The 22,744-nt window shown below is 31.7% G+C and overlaps 2 protein-coding genes across 2 annotated transcripts; one reads left to right on the top strand and one right to left on the bottom strand.

The window, feature by feature from the left end:
• Nucleotides 1-1,713: 1,713 nt before the first annotated feature.
• Nucleotides 1,714-10,798, top strand: LOC132733522 (uncharacterized). The gene is made up of 5 exons (XM_060720178.1): nucleotides 1,714-1,934; nucleotides 2,803-2,976; nucleotides 4,298-4,408; nucleotides 5,132-5,279; nucleotides 9,534-10,798. The coding sequence occupies exons 1-5, from the start codon at nucleotides 1,869-1,871 to the stop codon at nucleotides 9,629-9,631; spliced, it is 597 nt and encodes a 198-aa protein (XP_060576161.1). The 5' UTR covers nucleotides 1,714-1,868; the 3' UTR covers nucleotides 9,632-10,798.
• Nucleotides 10,799-15,884: 5,086 nt separating this feature from the next.
• LOC132733521 (uncharacterized) lies at nucleotides 15,885-22,196 on the bottom strand. Its single transcript, XM_060720177.1, has 3 exons — nucleotides 21,725-22,196; nucleotides 20,516-21,097; nucleotides 15,885-19,797 (listed from the first exon to the last, which is right to left on the bottom strand). Exons 1-3 carry the CDS (start codon nucleotides 21,807-21,809, stop codon nucleotides 19,538-19,540), a joined length of 927 nt encoding a protein of 308 aa, XP_060576160.1. The 5' UTR covers nucleotides 21,810-22,196; the 3' UTR covers nucleotides 15,885-19,537.
• Between the last annotated feature and the right edge of the window lie 548 nt (nucleotides 22,197-22,744).

Raw genomic sequence — 22,744 nt, 5'->3', positions numbered from 1 at the left:
AGCTCAGATAGATGTTGTAATAACTATTCTATTAAAATGGGGCCTTAAAATAAATGTTAATAAAACAAAGATATGTATTTTTGAGAAAAGAAGACAAGTAAATAATTTTGTGTGGAAAATTAAATGATGAAGAAATTGAGGTAGTAGATAATTTTACTTATCTTGGTGTAAATTTTACTTATACAGGAAACATGAAAAAGTCTGTTAAAGCATTGTCAGATCAAGCTCTTAAAGCATATAATTCACTTTTGTCTCTTTTGATAAAGTAAAATTTTGATATAAAAATGAAGCTTGCACTTTTGATTCTTTGGTTGTACCAATTATTCTCTATAGCTCTGAAGTATGGGGTTTATGAATTTCCTGAAGTAGATAAAATACATATAAAATTTGTAAACTTGTTTGGGGTGTTAAACAACAAACTCCTAATTTAGCTGTTCTTGGTGAACTGGGTAGTACCCACTTTCTGTTATTTGTAAAGAAAGAGCTATTAAATATTGGTTAAAAATAATGAAAAATCAGGATTCACCTATGTATAGATTATATTTAGATCATAGCAATGGAAATAATGTGAATTGCTGGCGTATAAGATTAAACAACTGATTGACAATTTAGGCTACAGTAATTTTCTAGTGAATTTTAGGCAAGATGTAAATTTTTTTGCCTGCTATGAAACAACGTATTAGAGATCAGTTTATAAATCTTGGAATGAGACAACACTGAATATGTCTAAATTAGATTACTATAGAAAGTATAAAATATATTTTGGTTATGAAAGATATCTGAGCATTATAGAGAAACGATAAGTTACGAAAATGTTTAACATTTTCAGAATGTATTCTCACAAGCTAGAAATTGAATTCGGGAAGATTTATTGGTTCACAAAGACACGAGCGAATCTGTAAAATGTGTAATACAAAAAATGATTGAATCAGAAATATCACTTTTTATTAACTTGTCCTGCATATGTTGATTTGAGAGCTAAATATTTGGGTAATTGTTCATGGCCATAATGTACATAAATTTGTTAATACAATGTATTATGTCTTGTAGTAGTAAATGTAAGCTGTATAAAACTGCAAAATACATATATGAGGCTTTCCAGTTAAGGAAGATATGTCTAGAAACGGGAAGCTGCTTCTTAAACTTTGAAAATGTACACGTTTGTTTGTATGTTTATATGCTTATCTTGTAAACTATGTATGTTATATGTCTTGGCCATATTCGTCATTTGTATTTGTTAAATTGGCCAAAGGTATATTAAATATGCCGATTTGCCAAATAAAAACTGAAACTGAAACTGCTAATTTGCATGTTTTCGCTCCGCGCTCCCGCCATTTTAACTTGTTCATTTTTGACTTTTGGTTTAGCGGGGTCGCGGGTCGAAAACTCGAATGGCAAAAATCAGCCACTACATTAATTTGCCTGAGTATCCTCTTAAACATGATATTTGTAATCTGTCACACATAACATGACCCAGGCACATTATTGTATGTCACATATCAGCTTCATCTCCGCTGTGGTCAGGTTTGATACAACTGTTCGGACATTATTTTTTGGACAACATTAGTCACGTGTGATCCGCAGGCAATTTTCTGTTTATGTCCAGTTAAGAGTTAATTGTAAATTTGTTAAAGATAAAACCAGATGTTTCTTTAATGCGTCCGTTATCTGGGTCTGCATCAAATAATATCTTCAACACTTACCTGACCAACACCATGACCTCAAGGCTTTGGATGAATATATCCGAAACAATCCGAATATATTTAGTCAGAGGTTGACTGCATTACATCTACATAAGGTCGACGACTCGCTGTTGTTTTAAAGAAGGAAAATAAAACAGTAAAAAAGCAACAACTTTAAATTTCAGCATGGATTTTCGAGTATTACAATTGTTTATTTTCATCGGATTATTTAACTGCATTTTAGCGTCTAAGGTAAGTTTATACTCTCTTGATGATATGTTATACATTGTATATGAATGAAAATATGATCAGCGGGACCAGAAGACAGGCATTGTTTATTGTAAATATTTAAAGATATTCTATGCTTAAATTTGATTCAATTGTTACATTTTTCTGTGTAAAAATGAAATAAACATGTTTTGACTTCATACAAAGTAAATAAGTTATGTTTAAATTTATACACACTATAGGTGGCCATAATATGACTATATAGTGTCATTAAAAAAACTGGCAGTATTTGTAGTTCTTTTTTAACGAAAAGACCAACTTTACATAACCTGTAAAAGGGAAAGCAGTTACATGCATGTAGTTTATTTATTCTTTTATTCAAATAAGACATAATTATTAACTTAATAATTATTTGATTGATTTCAATAAATTTGTGATTAAAATATTTTACTCAAGGATGACCAAAGTATATCAGCAGCGCTCATATCTGTAAATAAAAAAATAAACACTAGCATTTCTATATCAGTGAAAACCAATGTCCTTTTCTGCTATAATGCACTGACAGCTATAGTATAATGCTCCGGTATATTGCTCAAAGCTTAAAGAAATTATAAAGAAAAATATTCCATTTTTTTTGGTCATTTTAAGCAAATCGCTGATAGAATGATTATATCTTATCGAAGATATTAAGTAATAAAGGGACATACAAAATATACTTTAGACAAACACAAAATCAGAAAGAATACATAGTTTGAAGAAGAAAAATCGTTTACAAAAGGCTACCTCTATATAAAATATCACTTGTATTATATATAATTATATATTATATAAAGATTGCTTATGTTATTCTTCCTATAAAGCTGTGTGCATTAAGATGTCATATCTTATTCAGGTTTATGAGTGGCAGAATAATTGGGGTTCAGGCTTGTCGACTAAGGAGTTTGCCCAAATTCACGAACTTGACAAAACTATTACCCATTATGCAACTGATGAAAGCGCCTCAGCAAAAAGTTCCCCGGCTGTCAGCCTTTATGATCTTAACACGAGAGAAGATGATTTTAAAAAGGTACGTAGAATTAGGGATAATATTTTTCATTTATTTCTGTCTTTGATTTTCTTGGATTTTAAGTATTATCGTCACTGTAAAGATCATATGAAGACTTCCGAGATTAACTTCTGAACCAAGGCCTCACTTTCCTTTCCGTGCATTATTTTAGGCATGTGGGAAAAAGGTCTTACCAGGTAGAATGTTATAGGCCAGATGGTAACGTCATTATATGTAGCATGACGTTGACAAAAATATAATTACATGTATACCACTACTTAAAATATTACCTAATATGATTCCCGATACCTAAACAAGCAAGCCGCTAAAACATGAACATATAGAAAATATTCAATAATGTGGCTGATTTGTGCCATGTCGTATTTTCGGAGCAAAAATACAAGTTTGCACTAATCAGCCACCAAAGAAATATGAGAGTTTACATCATAAAGGACACCGCCGTTCATGATACGTGTTCCCCAAAAATCTGATCATTTAATACAGTGTTATTAATAGTTATGAAAATTACAGGGAGTTAGGATGAATAATACATTTAGGAACGCGGGGGTTGCTGGGTAATAGAAGAGATTAAAATAACAAACTTACAGAAATGGTGAAATATATTTACAATTTAAACAAAGGAACCACTACACAAAACATTTACACGATTACAAGACAGTCATTGTTTCTTGTCGTATCTCGTTTTCTTTCTTTTTTACAAAATTCCCAAAAAAGGCATATTTATAGAGAGTGTTTCGATAACAAATATGCATGCTTAAATACGGGTGTTACATTCAACAACGTATTATTCTGTACACTTCTTAATATATTTATTCTTATTAGAAGGGTACAGTTTGATAAGTTTCGACGTGGGTAATTTATAGCAATGCAGTAAAGAGTTATTCTCTCACATCTCTCAACTCGAGTACTAAAATTACACGAAGACGTCTTAATTCGGCCGTCCGATTTGCTCAAGTGGTAGATAGTTGTCCAGACTGTGAATCGAGTGACCAGGGTTCGATTGCCGGACGGTGCATGGCACTTTCTTCGTAGTTGATCATGAAATCCATTCTACGGTCATTCGCACTGTGCCTGTCTTCTGGCCTGTACAGAAGTAATCAGTTCCTTGCAAAGGTGAAGGCAACTAGGACTGGTAAACTGATTGACAGCCTGCCCGGGAACGAGACGGTGGCTTAACTGCGTTTGGTAATTCAGAGTGGCTTACTGCCAACACCACCACAAGCACGCCTTAATTTTATTAATTGTTATTTTTAACACTAAAATATGGAGAGTCTTTTCTGTTACATTTAATAGTTTATTACATTTCTGTTTTATATTTCAGGGAATAGTTGCTATTAGACCACTTGTGGCAAAAGGCAGTCAAGTCTGTTTCATTTCAGAAATGGTAAAATACTGGCCTGGAACCGAAAAAGCTATAACTAACCGGCATGGGGTATGATATTTTGCGCTTATGTTATTCAATTTAAGTTTAATAAGTAAATTATATAGTTATATAGTAAACTAAAATATTATTCATTTTAAGTTTGATAAGTAAATTGTAAAAAAAAATATTATAGAATGTCCTAAACATTGGGTCATGAAGTTGAGTTTTAATCGATCAGAGGTGCCCTGAAAAGACACCTGTTTTAATTGGTTTGAAAAGGTTTCGGGCAGTTTTAAGAATCAACGTATAAGAATATAAGAATCTTACACCGTCTTGCGGTACAGACTGGAATATCTAGCTCGAAGGTAAATGTTTACGTGGCCGAGTTTCCGCTAAACAGTTACCCAAGAGCTAGATATTCCCATCTGATACAGCAGCCGGTATTTTGTTCTTTTTCTTGCACATTATATATTAATCAGACTTCGAAACTATTATTTCAATATAGGACTTTTTCTAATAGTAGCGTATGAATTTAACACTTCAGTCATAATAATAAAATTTACAAAATTGAACTTCACCAAGTTGAGTCTTAGGGTTACTTTTTATATTAAAAGAAAATTCTTACAATTTTAGTATTCTATCATTTATAACTTGTGTCAAAATATATTCATAGTCATAAAACCAAAGGGACGATTCACTTGTTTCTTTATTTTTCAAAGTAATACTATTTTAAATGATGTTTTCCCATTTACCGCTATCTTTACGCATACATTTAATTTCTTTCCTTTACAGACAACAATAAATGCACCGAAATCAACAAATTACTACAAAGTAAAGAAGCTATTCCCGTCAAACCTTGACCCTCTTTCTATACAAAGTATAGCTGACTTCTGTAACGTAGATTCAGACCATATATTCTACATGGATCCCATTGAAAATGGTAAGATGAGTAATTTAGATAAAAAACTTTTAAATGCTGATAAGGTGTCAATCAGCCATATGTCGGGTGAATATTTCACAGGATATATAATGCCACTAACTAAGTAATCCCCTGAATGTTAATCTTACTAATTCCTTCAAGAATTATTATTGTGCTATGTAACACCGCACTTTGGGGTCAAACGCACTTTGGGGTCCACCCCAAAGTGCGTTACGTACTTTGGGGTCCAACCTCAAAGTGCGTTTCGCACTTTGGGGTCCAATTTCGACCCCAAAGTGCGTTAAAGAGGTACATATGCATTTTTTAACATCAGGCAAACGACCGCACTTTGGGGTCAGAGAAAATTTATGTTCATTATGTTTTAGATAATATAGTGTAGTCAAAACCAATGGTAAACAAAAATCAAGGTATTAAATAGACACAAAACATGTGCTTGAATCAATAGGGATTTAAATGGTCTTGATTAGTAAGTGAAGAACTTTTACTTGATAAATCACCAAATAAAGAATTTCTATCAATTATTAAACTTAAAATATGTTTTTCTCAAATTTTCCATTTATTTTGAAAGAATGTACACCTTTCATTAACAGAACAGAACAGAACATTTATTTTATTAGATTTGTACCATAAGTACATCATCGTAACATATTTACAAAATTAATACATTTACATGTAATATAATACAGTCACATGATAAACCAGTGTTTATAAGTATCAAATCGCAATAACACATACATTGCATTTACACATTTACATTTAATAAAATTACAAATACATAATATAATCATGATACTTTAAGCATACAATTTCATCGTTTTCTATTATAAGAGGATGGACTTAAATATGTGTAGCAGATGCTCTTAAAGTCATAGCATGTTTAATATAAAGAGCTAAATTTTTAAGAATTGTTCTTTTATCATTTTTTAATAGTTCGACAAATTTAAACATGCTTCGTTTTACATAATAATACTTTTTTATATATTTTTTCCTTAAATCAATATAACATGGGCAAATCAAAATAAAATGATACTCGTCCTCAATGTCGTGCTTATTACAGTATATACAATAACGTTGATTTCTATCGATTCTTTGTGTACTGTATCGACCTGTTTGAATTTTCAAAGAATGTGAGGATAACCTTAATTTTGTTAAATAACATCTTTAATTGCAAGGCAAAATATCCAAGTATTTTTCGTACTCAAAATTACTTTTGACATGATTATATACTTCTAAAACAGGACTGTTTTCTTTATTTACATGCCACTCTTGAACAAAATTATCGATAATCCGTTGTTTAAAACATAATATAAAAGTCTTTTCACATTAACGTCATTGTCTTTAGCTAAATGCATCATTTTCCCGTCTGTTATTTACACGTTTTACAGAAATATGATAGTCTTAGCATAGACAAAGGTATAAATTCTTGGTATTCTTAGTAAGACATTTCAGTAAAAAATTTGCCTGATAATTTGCTAAAATAGCCATTTATTTAGCTAAATGTGACACGTTAGAAACTTGACTAGGTGTAGATGCGGCTTTAAGTAGTAGTCCGTACAGGCAGTACTAAAATATCAACTATTTAAGTAGTCGCACATTAAGAGCGGAGCTTCAGAATAATGTAAAATTCTGAGGGTATAGAGGGGAGTGTGGGGTATCGACCCCCCCCCCCACACGAGGGTTAAAAAATAACATTTTAAAGGCCCATTATGCTTTTTTGTTTTTCTTAAAAGTTTTTTTATTTTGATGTTCTTTTACATTATCAAAAAATACACATTGGTCAATTACCTGAACCATCCTTTTCATCTGTTGCTTTTTGACAAAAAGTACTTTTATAGAGAATAAGTATTTTATATGGAAATACTACATTGTTTTGACTACTTTTTATGAAAAATAATTTCACATTTATCGCTACTTTATTCAGGTAACAAGCATCTTACATTTCTCTGATACCAATATTTTAACATAATAAAATTCATGTTTGCTCTTTCTAAAGAAGTATGTAAGATTCCCCATTAAAAAAAGCCTCTGGCGAACGGTTGTTACGGAGCTTACAAAAAACTTAAGTTTGTTGATAAACTTAATAATGTATTTGTAAAAATCACTATTTATAGTCCGATCGGAAAACTTGATGTTTCACCAGAATATTGCAATAGTGCATATTTATAGTTCTTTGGAAAAAAAATTAACTTTATTTTATTTCATTCCCAACATATTTAAAATGGGGCTCAACATGGCACCAAAAGTTATCAAGTAAATGACTGACAGAACGGGATATTTTTCGCAGCATCTTTTAACTTTAGGAATACACAATTTCTGTACTAGAGTATTTTGAACGGTGGCATAAAAGTGACATTTGCAACTTTGTTTTGTTTTTGCGTACATATTTTTTTTGTTTTTTTTTTGTTTGTCGTACCATGGATTTATAATATAAATCCGTGGTCGTACATATTTTTTTAAGTTTTGAATATATACTTTTTTAGTTTTGTATACATACTCTTTTTTAGTTTTGCATACATATTTTATTTGAGATTATTGTACATATTTTATTTTTGTTTTGTTTTTTACTTTTTTCGTACATATTTTTACATGACGCCATTTGCAAAGTAGTCGTTTGGATAATTACGCCATTCGTAAAACACCGTTTTCAAACACTTCACCATCTGTAAATTACAGTACCCCATTTGCAAACGTCATTTGCAAATACCAACATTTTCATTTTTGGAGGTATCAAAAAGACTTTTTAGTATATATACACATGTATATACATGTATATATATATTTTTTTCTAAATCAGTGGAATATAAGACCTATTTAGATGTTTTATTGTGCATTATTGTAATACACCAGTCATTTGTAACCACCTCCCTTGTCCCAGAGGAGTGCGAGTTAAAAAAAGAATCGTTGTTTTTGATGTCTGCACTGTTCTGGGGGCATAAGGCAGGAATGTTATTATCTGAATATCCCCCGCAGGGCGAAGATTTTACCAGTGGTCGGCTTGGTTTAAAGTCAATGCCCACCCCCGCTATTCTCATGGGGTGGGGTTGAGTGGTGCAGCATATTCATGGGAATAATAACTGATCACCAATCAACAGCCCTTTCCAAATAGACACTTCTACAATAGTATATAATAAAAAAACATGATTATATAAAATACATATGATTTAAAACATGGGCCGAAAAAGGTCGGCCGAAACCAGACTTGCGCGGCCAAAAACGACGATTCCAAAAATGGGCCGAAATGTGACCAAACCACTGTGCTAGTTTTATACTCAACTATGGGCTGTTATGAGATATGAAGGCTGTTTTGTTGGCTAAAATATGTACGAAAAACAAAAATAAAATATGTACGAAAAACTACAATAAAATATGAATGCAAAACTCAAAAACTAATAAATAAATAAATAAATAAAAAATATGTATGCAAAACTGAAAAAAATATGTATGCAAAACTTAAATAAACATATGTATGCAAAACTTAAATAAAAAATGCAAATGTCACTTTTATGCCATCGTAATTGTGTTATATGAACACAATTTTTAGATATTTCAAGTGGTAAAACTAATGAAACTTTTATCACTTAAGCATCAAACAAAGTATAGACCGCCATCTTGAACTCCACCTCAAATATTTCAATGTCGCAGATCGAAAATAAGTCAGTACTCAGTATTTAAGCAGAACCCAGATTACACCTTTAGACCTCTGGAACCCAAAGTGCGTTGATATGTAGCAGATTAACGCACTTTGGGGTCAATTTCTCGATTTTAAACCCAAAGTGCGTTTGACCCCAAAGTGAGGTGCGAAGTTTAATGCACTTTGGGGTCGACCCCAAAGTGCGTTTGACCCCAAAGTGCGGTGTTACAGTGTTTTAATCGATATCTGAATATAAAAACATAATAAGTTTTAGATCATTCGCGCACTTCGTTTTCCTAGAATAATTATCTAAATTGTAAAAAAGAAAAATGAAAAGCATTTAAATGCTTGTCAGTCAATCGGGCTAAGAAAGGTATAGAAATACGATTTTCAATTTATTTCAAAGTATATGACTGTCTTCACCATCTTTGCATATATTTCTGATTAAAGTGACCTAGCTCAATTATGTAAGAAATTCAAATGTTATGGTCTAGGCTTTTAAACTTTGGTGGAGTCCCTTTAAACACTATGTTCAGTAGGGAATAGTGTGAAGCGTGTTTGAAATTGTGTTCTTACCTTACATGTAAGCACATTGGTGTAACACGTTACATAATTATTTTCAGTGAAAGGTTACAAACAAAAGTTGAAGATCCATGGACTCTTTGGACGCTTGGTTGTTGGTATTCCGGATAAACATATAGATACAGTATTTGGTAATTGAATAATCAAATAAAAAAATATACACATTATACAGTATAGATTGACATTTCAAACGTGATTTTTCATACAAATATTGCTTTAACAGAATAAATTCTAAAACGAGCTAATGCCAATTAAAGATTGATATATTTAAAAGGTGAAAGTGTTTCTTTCTTATAAATCATCTGGAAATTAGGTATATATGATTATTTTTCAATATACTAAGAGTTCTTTATATAGAACATAATCAAATTTCAGGATGTACAGGCTGCTGAGATTGAAATCTTATGTTGCGAATTTTCGGAATTTCAGGATAAAGATTGAAAACGAAAGAGTCTTGCGAAAGTTCTATGTACATAATCAAACTTGTATAATTTTTATTTTATTTCTTTCCTAGGTGTTCTTCGTCAAAATGCTTCGGATTTTTTAAGACATTTTTACCTGTAAATGAAGGTTGCAGGCTAAAATGTTTTATTAATTTTAATGTATTTTATTTTCAGCAGTCATATAATGAGTATACATATAAATGTCATATTTGTGCTATTGCATGTTTTACATATGAGTTTAAGCACACCACTGAATAGCTTTTTCACTTATTATTTTTTTATAATGCGTATGTTTGATGAAGCTTATTATTACATTTGGCACACTGTTTGCGCACGAAAAATGCTATGTTAGAATAATTTCATTTCAAATCACTGATTTTTTAGGTTTGATTGTATTGTTATTGTATAGTTTTGATATTGTATACCAGACATCTGTTAACTTGTATAGTTTATTCATATTGCACTGTTAAGAAATTTATATTGCACACATTGCTCAGCGTAACAGTTTGATATTACACGGTTTAAAGACTGATAGCACAACGCTTATTGACTATTCAATATTGATGTTATAATGTTTATTGAACGGTTATTTCTTAGAGCTAAAATTATTTTCTATATAATTAACTATTATTTACATGTTTAAATACCAGCGTGCCCTGCTTTTATTGTATTTTCTTTGATCACCAGTTCCTTTATTTTGCGTTACATGTATATTGTATGGTCACATAACTGACGCCTCTTTGTTTTTGTTGATGTACTGAAATAATTTAGAAATCTGTTTGATTTTCTTTAATAATATAGTTAATATTATATACTGCTGCTGTTTTAAGCAAAACGCATTTGATTTTTAAGGTTTTAGTAAAGAAAATGAAAGAAAAGTTATTTGTCTTCTTCTTTATTTGACTCCATACATAGACGTTTAATACATAACATGTATAACAATATCGAATGTCGAATACATATTTATTAAACTTCGCCGTCGTCTACTTTAAAGGAATACATTGCCCATGTAGTTGACTATGTTAGAAAATTAAAAGATCTATATCTTTAAAATAAAGACAGTATGTTCTTAAGATACGTATTTTATCCTTTATAAAATAGATTTGATAGCATTTCTGAGGCCTGATCGTCCTTTAATTTTAAACAATGGATAATTATGACGTAATATCACTGATAAAGCTTCTTTTTCTGTAAAAGGTTATATTTGATTTGCCAAGGTCATTTCATTATGCAATGTAAAATGTCAAGGTAACTTACAGCATCTTTAGATCAGAATTATCTCCCTTGGCACGAATAGTTACGAAGAAGTCGTAAAAGTGTTCACACAGTCAACAGTGATAATGATTCATATGTGTTAACTGTCCATGAAATCAGGAAGTAAATAAAACAAAGATAGTTTCTTGTTTGTGTCTCTGCATTCTAGGTCACAAACACCTTGTTGTTTTGTTTTTTTTTCACATTTTTTGCAACACTATACAGGAATAAAGATACAATTTCATGATAATTTAGAATTGAAGTATAACGATTTTCTAGCACACAGATAGAAAAGGCAGCAATAAAACAATTCTAATAAATACAAAGTAAATAGAAAATAGTTTCCCCCTATATGTGTATCTCACAATTAACCAGCATTTTTTTGTATTTCGCACTGGAAAAAAAAACAATTTAAAGGCCCATTATGTCTAAGAAATGCCATCATTATTTCCCAAAAACTGTTTAGTTTCGGTACTTGTTACAGTTTAAAAAAAAATTAACACATTTGCTATATACCTGAACTATCTTATGTATATTTGTATATTTTGCATTGTTGACGATTAATATAATTTTAGTGAATAAGTATTTTGTATGGAAGTAGAGTCAAAATACTACTTAGTTTACATTTTGATACCTTTAAGACGCATATATGTATGCTCAGAGCTTACATTATCAAACACATGTTTGACATTTCTAACGAATAAAAAATATGGATTTCTGATGCATAATAATTATGTCTTTAAACGAAAAGGTAAGTATAGTTTATTGATATATACTATGGAAAGCCTTGACTGTCTTATGATTGTAAAAATAAATGTTGTTGTGTCACTCTTTCTTTATACTATGTGCACTCATGAATATATTATGTAGATGCATCCTTATATGAATTCAACTGAACAATATATGATGTCAATGTGTCTTTATATGATGTCGACCAATCATTATACGATGTGCATTTATGAATATATGATGTGGTAGAATCATTATATACAGTCAACTTATCAATATATTATGTCAATCTTTCATTATACGATGTGCATCTTATTATTAAACGATGTGCATTTATGAATATATTTGTGGTTGCATCATTATATACAGTCAACTTATCAATATATTATGTCAATCTTTCATTATACGATGTGCATCTATTGTTATACGACCGCTGCTTTATATGAAGTGCAAACATCATTATATGGTGTGCTTCTGTCATTATACTGATAGGGTTAAATTAACCGGGTTAATATTCTCACTATGCACCGTTCGTAGCAAACAGCGGGAAAACTCAAAGTAAATTAAATAGCTGACTATATTAAAGACAATTCTACATTACTATAGTGTTGTTTTGACTCTATATAAGAATGGTTCCACATAATATATTCGTAATTGCACATCATATAATGAAAGACTGACATCATAAAAAGGACGTTTGACATCATACTATATTGTTAAGTTGACTCTATATAAAATATGGTTTCACATAATATATTTATTAATGCGCATCGTATAATGAAAAGATTGCTCATATAAGACGTGTTGACATCATATATTGTTAAGCTTGACTCTATATAAAGACGGTTCTACATAATATAATGTTGTTTTTACTCTATATAAGAGATGGTCCACATAATCATATTCGTAATTGCACATCATATAATGAAACACGACATCATATAAGGACATAATCACATCATATATTGTTAAGTTGACTCTATATAAGGAGGGTTTAACATAATATATTGAAAAATGTACATAGTATAATGAAAGACTGACATCATATAAGGAAGTGTTGACATCATATATTGTTAAGTTCACTCTATAAAAGGAATGGTTTCACATAATATACTGAAAAATGCACACCGTATAATGATAGAATGACATCATATAAGGACGCGTTGACATCATATAATGTTTGACTTATTTATTTTTTAAAGAATTTATTTTTTTTTTTTCCACATAATATATTCATAACTTCACATCATAATAATGACAAACTTACATCATATAAGGACAGATTGACATCATATATTGTTGTTTTGACCTTATATAAGGATGGCTCCACATAATATATTCAAAGATGCACAACGGTATAATGATAATTGACATCATGTAAAGGCACGTTGACATCATATATTGTTCAGTTGACTACATATAAAGATGGATCCACATAATATATTAATGAGTGCACATTGTATAAGGAAAGGTTGACTCAATATATTGCTATATGAACATAACAACGTTTAGGTTTATAATTATAAGACAGTCAAGGCTTTCCATAATATACTGTCAGTTTGTATAATCATCAACATCCAAACGTTATAATTTTAGGCACGCACCAGCACTCTTGGTTATTTGATGACCCTTTTAAACGGGATATCAATTTATGGAAGCAGACAGAGTGCTTATTTCAAAATCGAACTAAATTAATAGGTTTAATCTCAAATCGAGGTCATTTCTGTTTACAAATCACATTTATATTTTGATACCAGGGTGCATCAATAAATTCGTAACGTCAAAACCACTGGTCCGTTTAAAATGAAATTTTAAATGCTGTGAAAACAGATAATTTCAAATAGAATCGTGTTATGTACACAACTTTGACGTCATCACTAATGACGTCATAAACCATAAATGACGTCACGTTACATGCGTCAGTTCGAAAATGGCGTCACACAGCGTCAACAAACAGCGCATCGTTATAAAATTTTACACAAAACTCGAAAAGTCTTTTTCAGATATTCGTGAAGATTGGCAAAAAGTTTACGGAGAGGCTGCGTTGTCTTAAAGTTGCCATTTTAAAGCGGATGAAGCGATTTAAACACGGAAGAGAGTCAACTGAAGACGACAGTCGTGCAGGCAGACCAGTTACTGTAACAGATGAAGAAACAGTGGCTGCCATTCAGGAGTACATACTCCGAGATAGACGAGAAAGGTAAAGGTAAAAAGGTAAAGGTCTTGTTTATTATAGTGTCACCCCTACTGAAAAGGGCAGCCATTTTGACTTATGAGACCCCTTTTGGCTGGCATACCATGCACCTCCCCAATTCCTACCACTATGCCAGGCGCCAGGGGATAGAAATCGGTAACCATTCATTTTAACTACCTCGCGGCTCACGAAGCGGCCATTTTCGGAACGAGTCCCACAAGAAACATTCATCCTTCAATTAACGCTCCCCGTGGGGCTCGAACCTTCGACCTCCCGATCCGAAGGCGGACGCCTTAACCACTAGGCCAACGGTACCGTAAGTGTGGAGCACGTAGCAGATAAGTTCGGTATTTCATATGGTACAGCTCAGGGCATTATGACTGATAGATAAGGAATGTGCCGCGTTTCAGCAAGATGGGTGCCTCGTTCGTTGACGTCGGAGCAGACGGGGTAAGGGTGAAAATGTTTCAGCAGTTAGGACAGGAGGGTATCGTAAAAGAAGGCGATTACGTTCTAAATCGAGTGATAAATGTGATGAAACGTAGATTTTTTTGAACCTGAAAGCAAACGTCAGAGTTCTGTCTGGAAAATATCTTCCTCGCCCTACCCTACAAAAGCGATAATTTCTAAGTCAGCTGGAAAGGTTATGGCCATTATATTCTGTGATACATACACTGTAGTGCAAAACGCTTTGTTCCTCCGAATTACGACAGTTCACTGGAACTATTACGCAACATTAGTCTAAGAAAAAACACTCCATTGCGGCAATAAGGAACGAGCGCCCACTTTCACTTAGGTCCAGATTCATAGAACATTACGACAACGCGCCGAGCCATTCAAGCCACGTTGTTATGGGATTACACTAGAAAAGCTCGACGTCGAATGCTACCGCAAACCCTACCTAACAGCCCGGATCTTAAGCAAAATTTCTGACTTCTTAGCTGTTTTTCCAACTTTAAAAATACAGTCCTTTGTGGTACGAAATTTGAGTCCCAATGTTGCCGTGGGAAAAACAGCTTGCGGGGATGTCACGGACGGGCTACCCAACACGTTTTCCAGTCATGGGTCGAGAAATTGGACAAGTAAAATCGTTCATGGGACGTTACTGTGAAAAGGAGTAATCACCCTTTAGGTACTTGAAGAAAATCATTTTTCCCCGCTATTAAAATTAGTTTACGAATTTATCATGCACTCTCGTTACCATGTAACACAATTCAGCCGGAAACTATTTTTTGCATTTGTAAACTATTGACTTTGTTTTAAGTTTAAAACCTATGGAAATCACGACTGTCAATGGAGTTTTACGTCTACGAATCATGCGCAAATATATTTAACTTATACATCCAAGTGTAATCTTTATAAGTTTCAATGGAAGCAAAGGGGTAATATTACGTTATGCGAAAAAAGGATGAAAAAAGAAATATATCACAGTTGTAAACATTTTTAATCTCCGTGATAAATATGGGGTTTACGTTTCCATTTAATAAGAGGGTAGTAAATGCACAACTTTATGCAAACAAAAAACAACACAAGCAAAACAAAAATAAAACAACAATAATAGGTAAAATTTGAGATTATTAATATGGCATTTAAATTTGTTTAAAACAAACAAAAACAACAATACACTAACCAAATTTCCAAAACATTATAATTTAAATAATTATATAAGTATTCAAAAAATAAGAACAAAAACAAGGGAGGTTAAAAATTCTGCATATTTAAATCATGAATATGAACTAAAAGTTTCGATTTTGGATGTATGAAGGGAAAAGCTATATAATACATGAATCGTTCTAGTTTAATTCCACTACAGAACATGTTTAAAATTAAATTTAAATTATTTATTAAATGTACAATTTAAAATTAATAATATTTATCACCTTAAACGTATGTGATTATCATTTTGACAGTAACCCAACAGGGGAGATAAGTGTTATACTCTAAGTACTATATTTTACTTAGTTGTAAGGTCATTTAACCCATTACGTCATATACACGCCTTTTAACGCCTTTTCACCCCCCCCCCTTTTTGTTGTCTTAAATGATGAAAAAATGCCTTATTTAGGCACCCAACACTTGTTTTTGTTTGAGAAATGTTGTTCAAAAAAGTGACCTCTTTTTCGGCGCGGCCCCCCACCCAAAAGATACATAAGGGGGTTGCCAGAAGGGGGATGTGCCCCCCTTCTGTTTGGGGGGTTTGAAGGCGGGCGGAGTCCCCCTCATCGCCAAGAAAATTTTGGACTTGTGAGAGGCTATAAATGACCGCAGATTGATCATAAGGTAACGTGTAACCAACGCTGAAAAGCATTTGACTCTATCTCAACCCATTTAGAAGTTGCAGCACTTTGAAATCAATTTTGATGGAAAAAATCAACGCAAAATAGTGATTTTTGGCAATTTTGAGATGTCCTCTCGTTGCCATGGTAACAGAAAATTTAAGCCTGAGCATGTTGTTGCAAGGGCAACGGTCCAGTCAACATTTGTGCCAAGTTTGATTAGTGTTGAAGCAGTTTTTATAGTATTATAGCAATATGAACTTGTAACGGGAGACTTTTCAATGAAAACAGCCATTTTTCACAAAATGCTCATGAAGTAATGGGTTAACGATGAAAATTGTTCGGCGTTCTTTCATTCAAATATGACTGCCGACATACATTTATGAATATGAAAATAATATATATACATATAGATGTCGGAAGGTACTAACTAGTACATAATGCTCGTCTTCGTATAACAAAATAATGAAATAGTCATTAAATAAAACAGTAGAATAAATTAATACCATTACAATGGGTATGTAAACTTTTGCATTGATAAAACAAATAAGTCTGTATGTTAATCTTTTAACAATATTGTGCACGAGTTTTTAATTTTACACAATGTAAAATGCATTTTTTATGTAATGTAGCACTTTCTAAAGCTTCATGAACTGTAGATAAACATGGCACGTTGACATATGAAGCAAAAACACTGTCAATGTTCTTTAGTTAATAAATTAAATATAAAACAAAAACAATCAACAAACAGACATTTGTTTTGGTGCAAACTTTTTGCGTCGGTCGTAAACACTTTTCACCTAGTAGGATACTATAATTTTATAATATTTAACAATTATAATAATCATATGAAAAAATAAAATTTGGCATGTGTCATTGTTTCAAAATTGCATGTTTATAGAATGTTTAATTTACATTTTCAATTGTTTTTAGTTTAATATACAGAATTTATTTAAGGTCGATTATGTTGCAAGCTACAAATTTATTGAAACACTCTCGAATCCGTTAACGAAGCAACCGTTACTAAGAAATAAGTGTAAAGTTTCTTGCTCACGGTAAATGCGGCTTGCCCTTGACGGGGTTTGAACTCAGACGGCCAGCAATTCATAGATTACTAGTCATTATCCTATAAGCTCAAGTTTAGATTCAAGCTTAGGAGAAGATTATAAACATATTGATAATTATACACATTAGCAATTGTAATTCAGCTTGTACTGAGAAATATGAACTTTCATTTCATAACGCTTATATTGTAATACTGTCATCATTTGTATTGTTAGGATTATTTCAACACGTGAAGTCTTTATTAGCCTCATATACGTTCTATAAAGCGGGTTAAAAATAAGGTCAATTACATTTATTCACCATTCAACCCCAAAGCAGTTAAACAATTAGAAACCAAACATATATATTTTCAGGAAAATCCTAAAGATCGTGTAACAACATTTAACATCAGTCCATTGTATAGATTAATATATTAGATGAAATTATTCATATAAATACATTACATTAATATGCAAGTAAGTTATAAGCAGTGATTTATTTACTTTAACATACTTATAGATAAGAGAATGAACAGTTTCTCTATTTTACATGCATGTTATAACGTTTAAAGTAGCGGTGACACGTTTGCAATGGCATTTTATCACGTAGTAGAGTAGGTGGATTTCGTGACATATCACGTTATCTAGGAAAAATAATTATTTCCCAAATACATGTTTTATAACGAAAATTTTCGACGAATGCAAGCATGTTTAATTTGAATTAATTAAGGTATATTTAAAATAACATATCCTACTGAACTCACCAGAGAAGAAATATATTTCGCCTAAAAGAATGCTTTGGTTAGAAAAAAAACGCTAAAAATATAGGACTTATTTCCAGCGTGCTTGCTTACTTTAACTACCATGTACGAATTTTCATGTACTGACCTAACAATGAAAAAAATGATGTTACAAATATTACGATTTATCAAAAAAGATAGAGCATTGTTATACATCCATAACTAAGTTTTCAATAAAACATTCATTTGTTAACAATAACGAAAAGAATGACATAATTTGACGAACATTAACGCAGCACTAACGCAGTAAAAGTCTTATGTCGAACTTACAACATCGTTGGACGAAAAAGACACAAGTTGTGTCCCTATGTGCTATATGTTGAGCGACGGATATAAGAATCACCAACTTACTTTAAGCTACCAGTCCAGCTTACTTACATGGTACACAACCGAAAAGTCCCTTACGAAATCATAACCAATGGCGTTGAGAAGAAGAGCGTTTCCGAGTAAGAAACAGTAACCAATCAGACACCGAGTACAACCCGTCAAGAAATTTTAAAATCTTATCGTCTGCCAAATCTTACTAATTATAAATAAACACTAACCAATCGGACACCGAGTACAACCCGTCAAGAAATCCTAAAATCTTATCGTTTGCCATATTCTATAGCTTTGTTCTACTTTACAAATATTACACTTCGACCTTTATAAACCCGTAAATGACTTATGACAATATTTTAGTTTTGAATAAAACAGTTTTCATTTTAAAAAGATACATTCAGACATAATAGATACGCTGACCAAAATAAAACCCATAACACCTCGTTTCTAAGAAATCCTTAACTCTTATCCTATGCCATATTCTATAGCTTTATCTTACTTTAAGAAATATTTCACTTCGACCTTGATAAACCCTTAAATGACTTATGACAATATTTTATTCTAAAATAAAAAAAAATTCATTTAAAAAATACATTCACACATTATAGATACACTGAACAAGATAAAACACATAACACCTCGTTTCTATTCTTATCTATACATCATATTAGAAATAATTTAAAAAAAACACCCGATATTAATTAAAAATAATTTAAAAACAGTCGAACATGTATATTTGTTACCGAAATATGTTTCACATTAAAGTCAATGTGCACTACATTGAGTGAAGCTCACAAAGCAAAGAAAAAGGGAAATAACAAATGGCCATTGATGGATTCCACTGAACTTTATGGCAAGAAAATTGTTACAATATCATTTCATTCAAATACTATATATCAGAAGAATACAATAAGTTAATAAGAACATTGAAATGATATAAATGCGTGTTAATAAATAAGCTTCAATTTCTCAGTCAACTTTCGTGTTAGAATTGTTTTCCGCTAAAAGAAGAGTAAAGGACCAACTTTGCACAAAGACCGTCTGATTCTATAAGCCAATGTTTAAGTATGTCCTGCAAGTCTTCTTTCTTTCCTTTCTGTCGTGCTAGTTCTTCTAGTATTCTATCTGCACGTGCTCGTGGTATCTGTAAAACTGCACCAGAAACACCCGTACCAACCGACCACAAAGCTGCGTTTATTAGTTGTTCTTGATCCTCACCTTGCCATAACGACCACAAGAAACGACCTTTTAAATATACAGCATACAAAACAACATAACCTAGATAGACAATCTCTATCAAAAACGTAATTTTGAGAGTTTAAAAATAAATATTTCTCGATAAAACAAATCTACTCAAATTAAGTTGTATATGTGTCACAGGGTGAGAAAAATGTGACATATGTGATTATCGAAAAGAAATAAAAAAAAACCCAAACAAGTTCAAATAGAAATGACTTCATCATATAATATCTAGGAAAAAGTCAATAATGTTCTATCATTAATATATTTGTTGTTTTATTATTAAACTTTTCATTTAAAGCCATAGCTTTGAGCATCTTTCCCAAGGCCTTAACACACCTAAGTATACATTACAGTGTATGAAACTATATAAACTTATAAAACTATTCCGCAATGCCTGATACAGTTAAACATAATTTCAAATTAAGTAGTAAAGTTATTTATTCATTTATAACAGGCAAAGTGTAAAAGTGTTTATCATCTATCATAATTATATTTTTTGCATTTAAAATTGTCTATGCACATAAAAAACAGCTGCATAAAATGAGCTTATTTACATATTTTACAGACGACACCAGTTTTTAACGAACCGACTTGTTCCGTTATACGAATACAAATTCAAATTTCATATCAAACACTGAATAAACCATTTAATTATTTCCATTCTGTACAATTTAAATAAACTGAGAAATAATGAGCACCTTTAATTTTACTTTTAAAATACCTGCACAAACTGCCCCTATTCCCAAAGAAGCTTTCTGGAAGAAACCCCTGTCAGCGAGCGCTTTCTTTTCTACTGCCATGGTAACATCCTTCATCGGTGTCTCACATCGTCGAAGTAACCGCCATATTTGCTCAGTTTGAGTTATCACAGCTTTTGAATCAAATTGGTTTAAATTAAAGTTTTTACTGTCTTTTAAATGCCTTATTATATCAATTTCTAGTTTAATAGTCAAGTCCTGAATTTCAGCCACGTTTGCTCGTAAATCTCGTAATCTGACCTTGACCCTGGGTGAAGTAACGACGACTGAGTCTACCGCAACTTTACAAACGTCACTTGACGCAGAAAGAAACAACGTCTCTGATACAAGAGTAATTATGTGCCGGAAAAAGGATATAAGATAATATGGGCACTGGGAGTTCTTTTCGCGGTAGAACTGCTCCAGTTGTGAGACAAATTGATGAGATCGCAGGTAAAATTCCGTGTTTCCATGGTAACTGCAGTCTAAAAAGTCTTGTATATAGTCGTTCAGAAATTCGAGTACCGGAAGGTCGCCTTCAGCTAACTGAACCAGAAGTTTAATCCCTGAAAATTAACAAGAAATCAATAAAGACATTTGCTTAGAAAAAATTAATAGAGGCCTTTGCTTCGAAATGACTATAAGGTATAGAAAGTGTCATCTGAGTAGCAATTAATTTCTCATGTATATCCCTTAATATGTAAACACATTTAAAACGACTGTCTCAATTTATATGACAACTTACGACTGGTTTAACCTACTAGTAAAAAACAGGTGAATCTGTGTAAGTAAAATAAGTATAACGATCTCGTGAAAACTACCGTTAACCGACTCGTTACATATGTTTATATTGTAATAAACATTGTGTATCAATATTCAACATAATGCAATATGTGACGTGAATATCCAATAGTTGCATTTTATCAGTTTCTGTGTATTTCACACAATCAAGAGTTTGGTCAATAACGTATATCAATTCGTCTTCTGCTTTAAACCCGTGTCTTTAAGTCAACAATCCGAAACATATACTTGTAAATAAGTACATGACTGAATTGGGGTTAATACACTTGAATGTTGGGTACATTATCAAAAGACGTAGAGTAATTTATGCATGTCTTCGCAAACTTATAGATACAGATATCCATTAGATCTATATAAGATTTAAAATTAAAAACAAAAATACATGTATATACCATTGTGTGTTTTCTCCTCCGATGTTGGCGAATCGTTTAAATCCTGCTCGCTTTTACTTCTTTTAAGTGACACAAATTTTGCCATCTGCTGTTACAACTAATAATACAATATCCTTAACATTTTGCTTGTTCACCGATAAGGTATTGATGTTATCCAAGCGTAAGGTTAACCGATTCTATTTATATCGGTAAATCCGGGTCATTTTATCGCTTTACTTACTGATACTATACACGCTTGTCAATTTCTCAAGGTGACACGGGATCAGTCATTATTTATTTGTCTGCTCAAGTTTGTTTTTGTCTATAATTGGCAGACATAATGTTACACAATACAGGCTGTGCATGTACTAATTATGATAACACCTTGTTTGTACAATATACCATGTCATTTCAGTCATTATGTACATTTATAAACGTAACAGTGACTTATACCAACGCACGTCCCTTTGTTTACATTAGAAACGGCATCATAATGTAAATATATCGAATAAAATATGGTTAAACCAAACGGCGAATACGTATAGTTTTCATTCGCGTGTTAAAGTATATTTAGATCGATCGCAAAGAGAATAATTTTATCTTATTTTATCGTATGTACGCAATAACAAAATCAAATGATTTTCATATGTTTTTAAACATAAAAAAATATAAAAAGGAAAAAAAATAATAATATAAACATTACAACAAAATAACAAAAACAAAACCGTTAAAAGTGTGGCGAGTGTATGTGGTGGAATTATAACATTCAGGTTTTTTTTAGGTAATTAAAACATAATGAATTACATATACTGAGTGCATAGTACAATATCAATTTTTCACCTAAAACATTAAACAATGTTTATAACAAATAAACAATATGAGAAAATACAAGTCTTGTTCAATGGATATACGCAGCATCGGCAAGAGAGAGAACTGTGTTCCGCATATTCATAAGAAATTAAACCCCCTTGACCGATTTGTTAATGAAGTTGGTTTTATAAAATGATTTAATCTAATATTTAACATGATATTACAGTTTAC

This window comes from Ruditapes philippinarum, unplaced genomic scaffold (assembly GCF_026571515.1).
Source record: "Ruditapes philippinarum isolate M1 unplaced genomic scaffold, ASM2657151v2 ctg10270_1_1_1_1, whole genome shotgun sequence".
In the NCBI taxonomy this organism is placed as follows: domain Eukaryota; kingdom Metazoa; phylum Mollusca; class Bivalvia; order Venerida; family Veneridae; genus Ruditapes; species Ruditapes philippinarum.
Note: the sequence above shows the minus strand (reverse complement) of the source record. Positions and strands in the feature narration are given on the sequence as shown.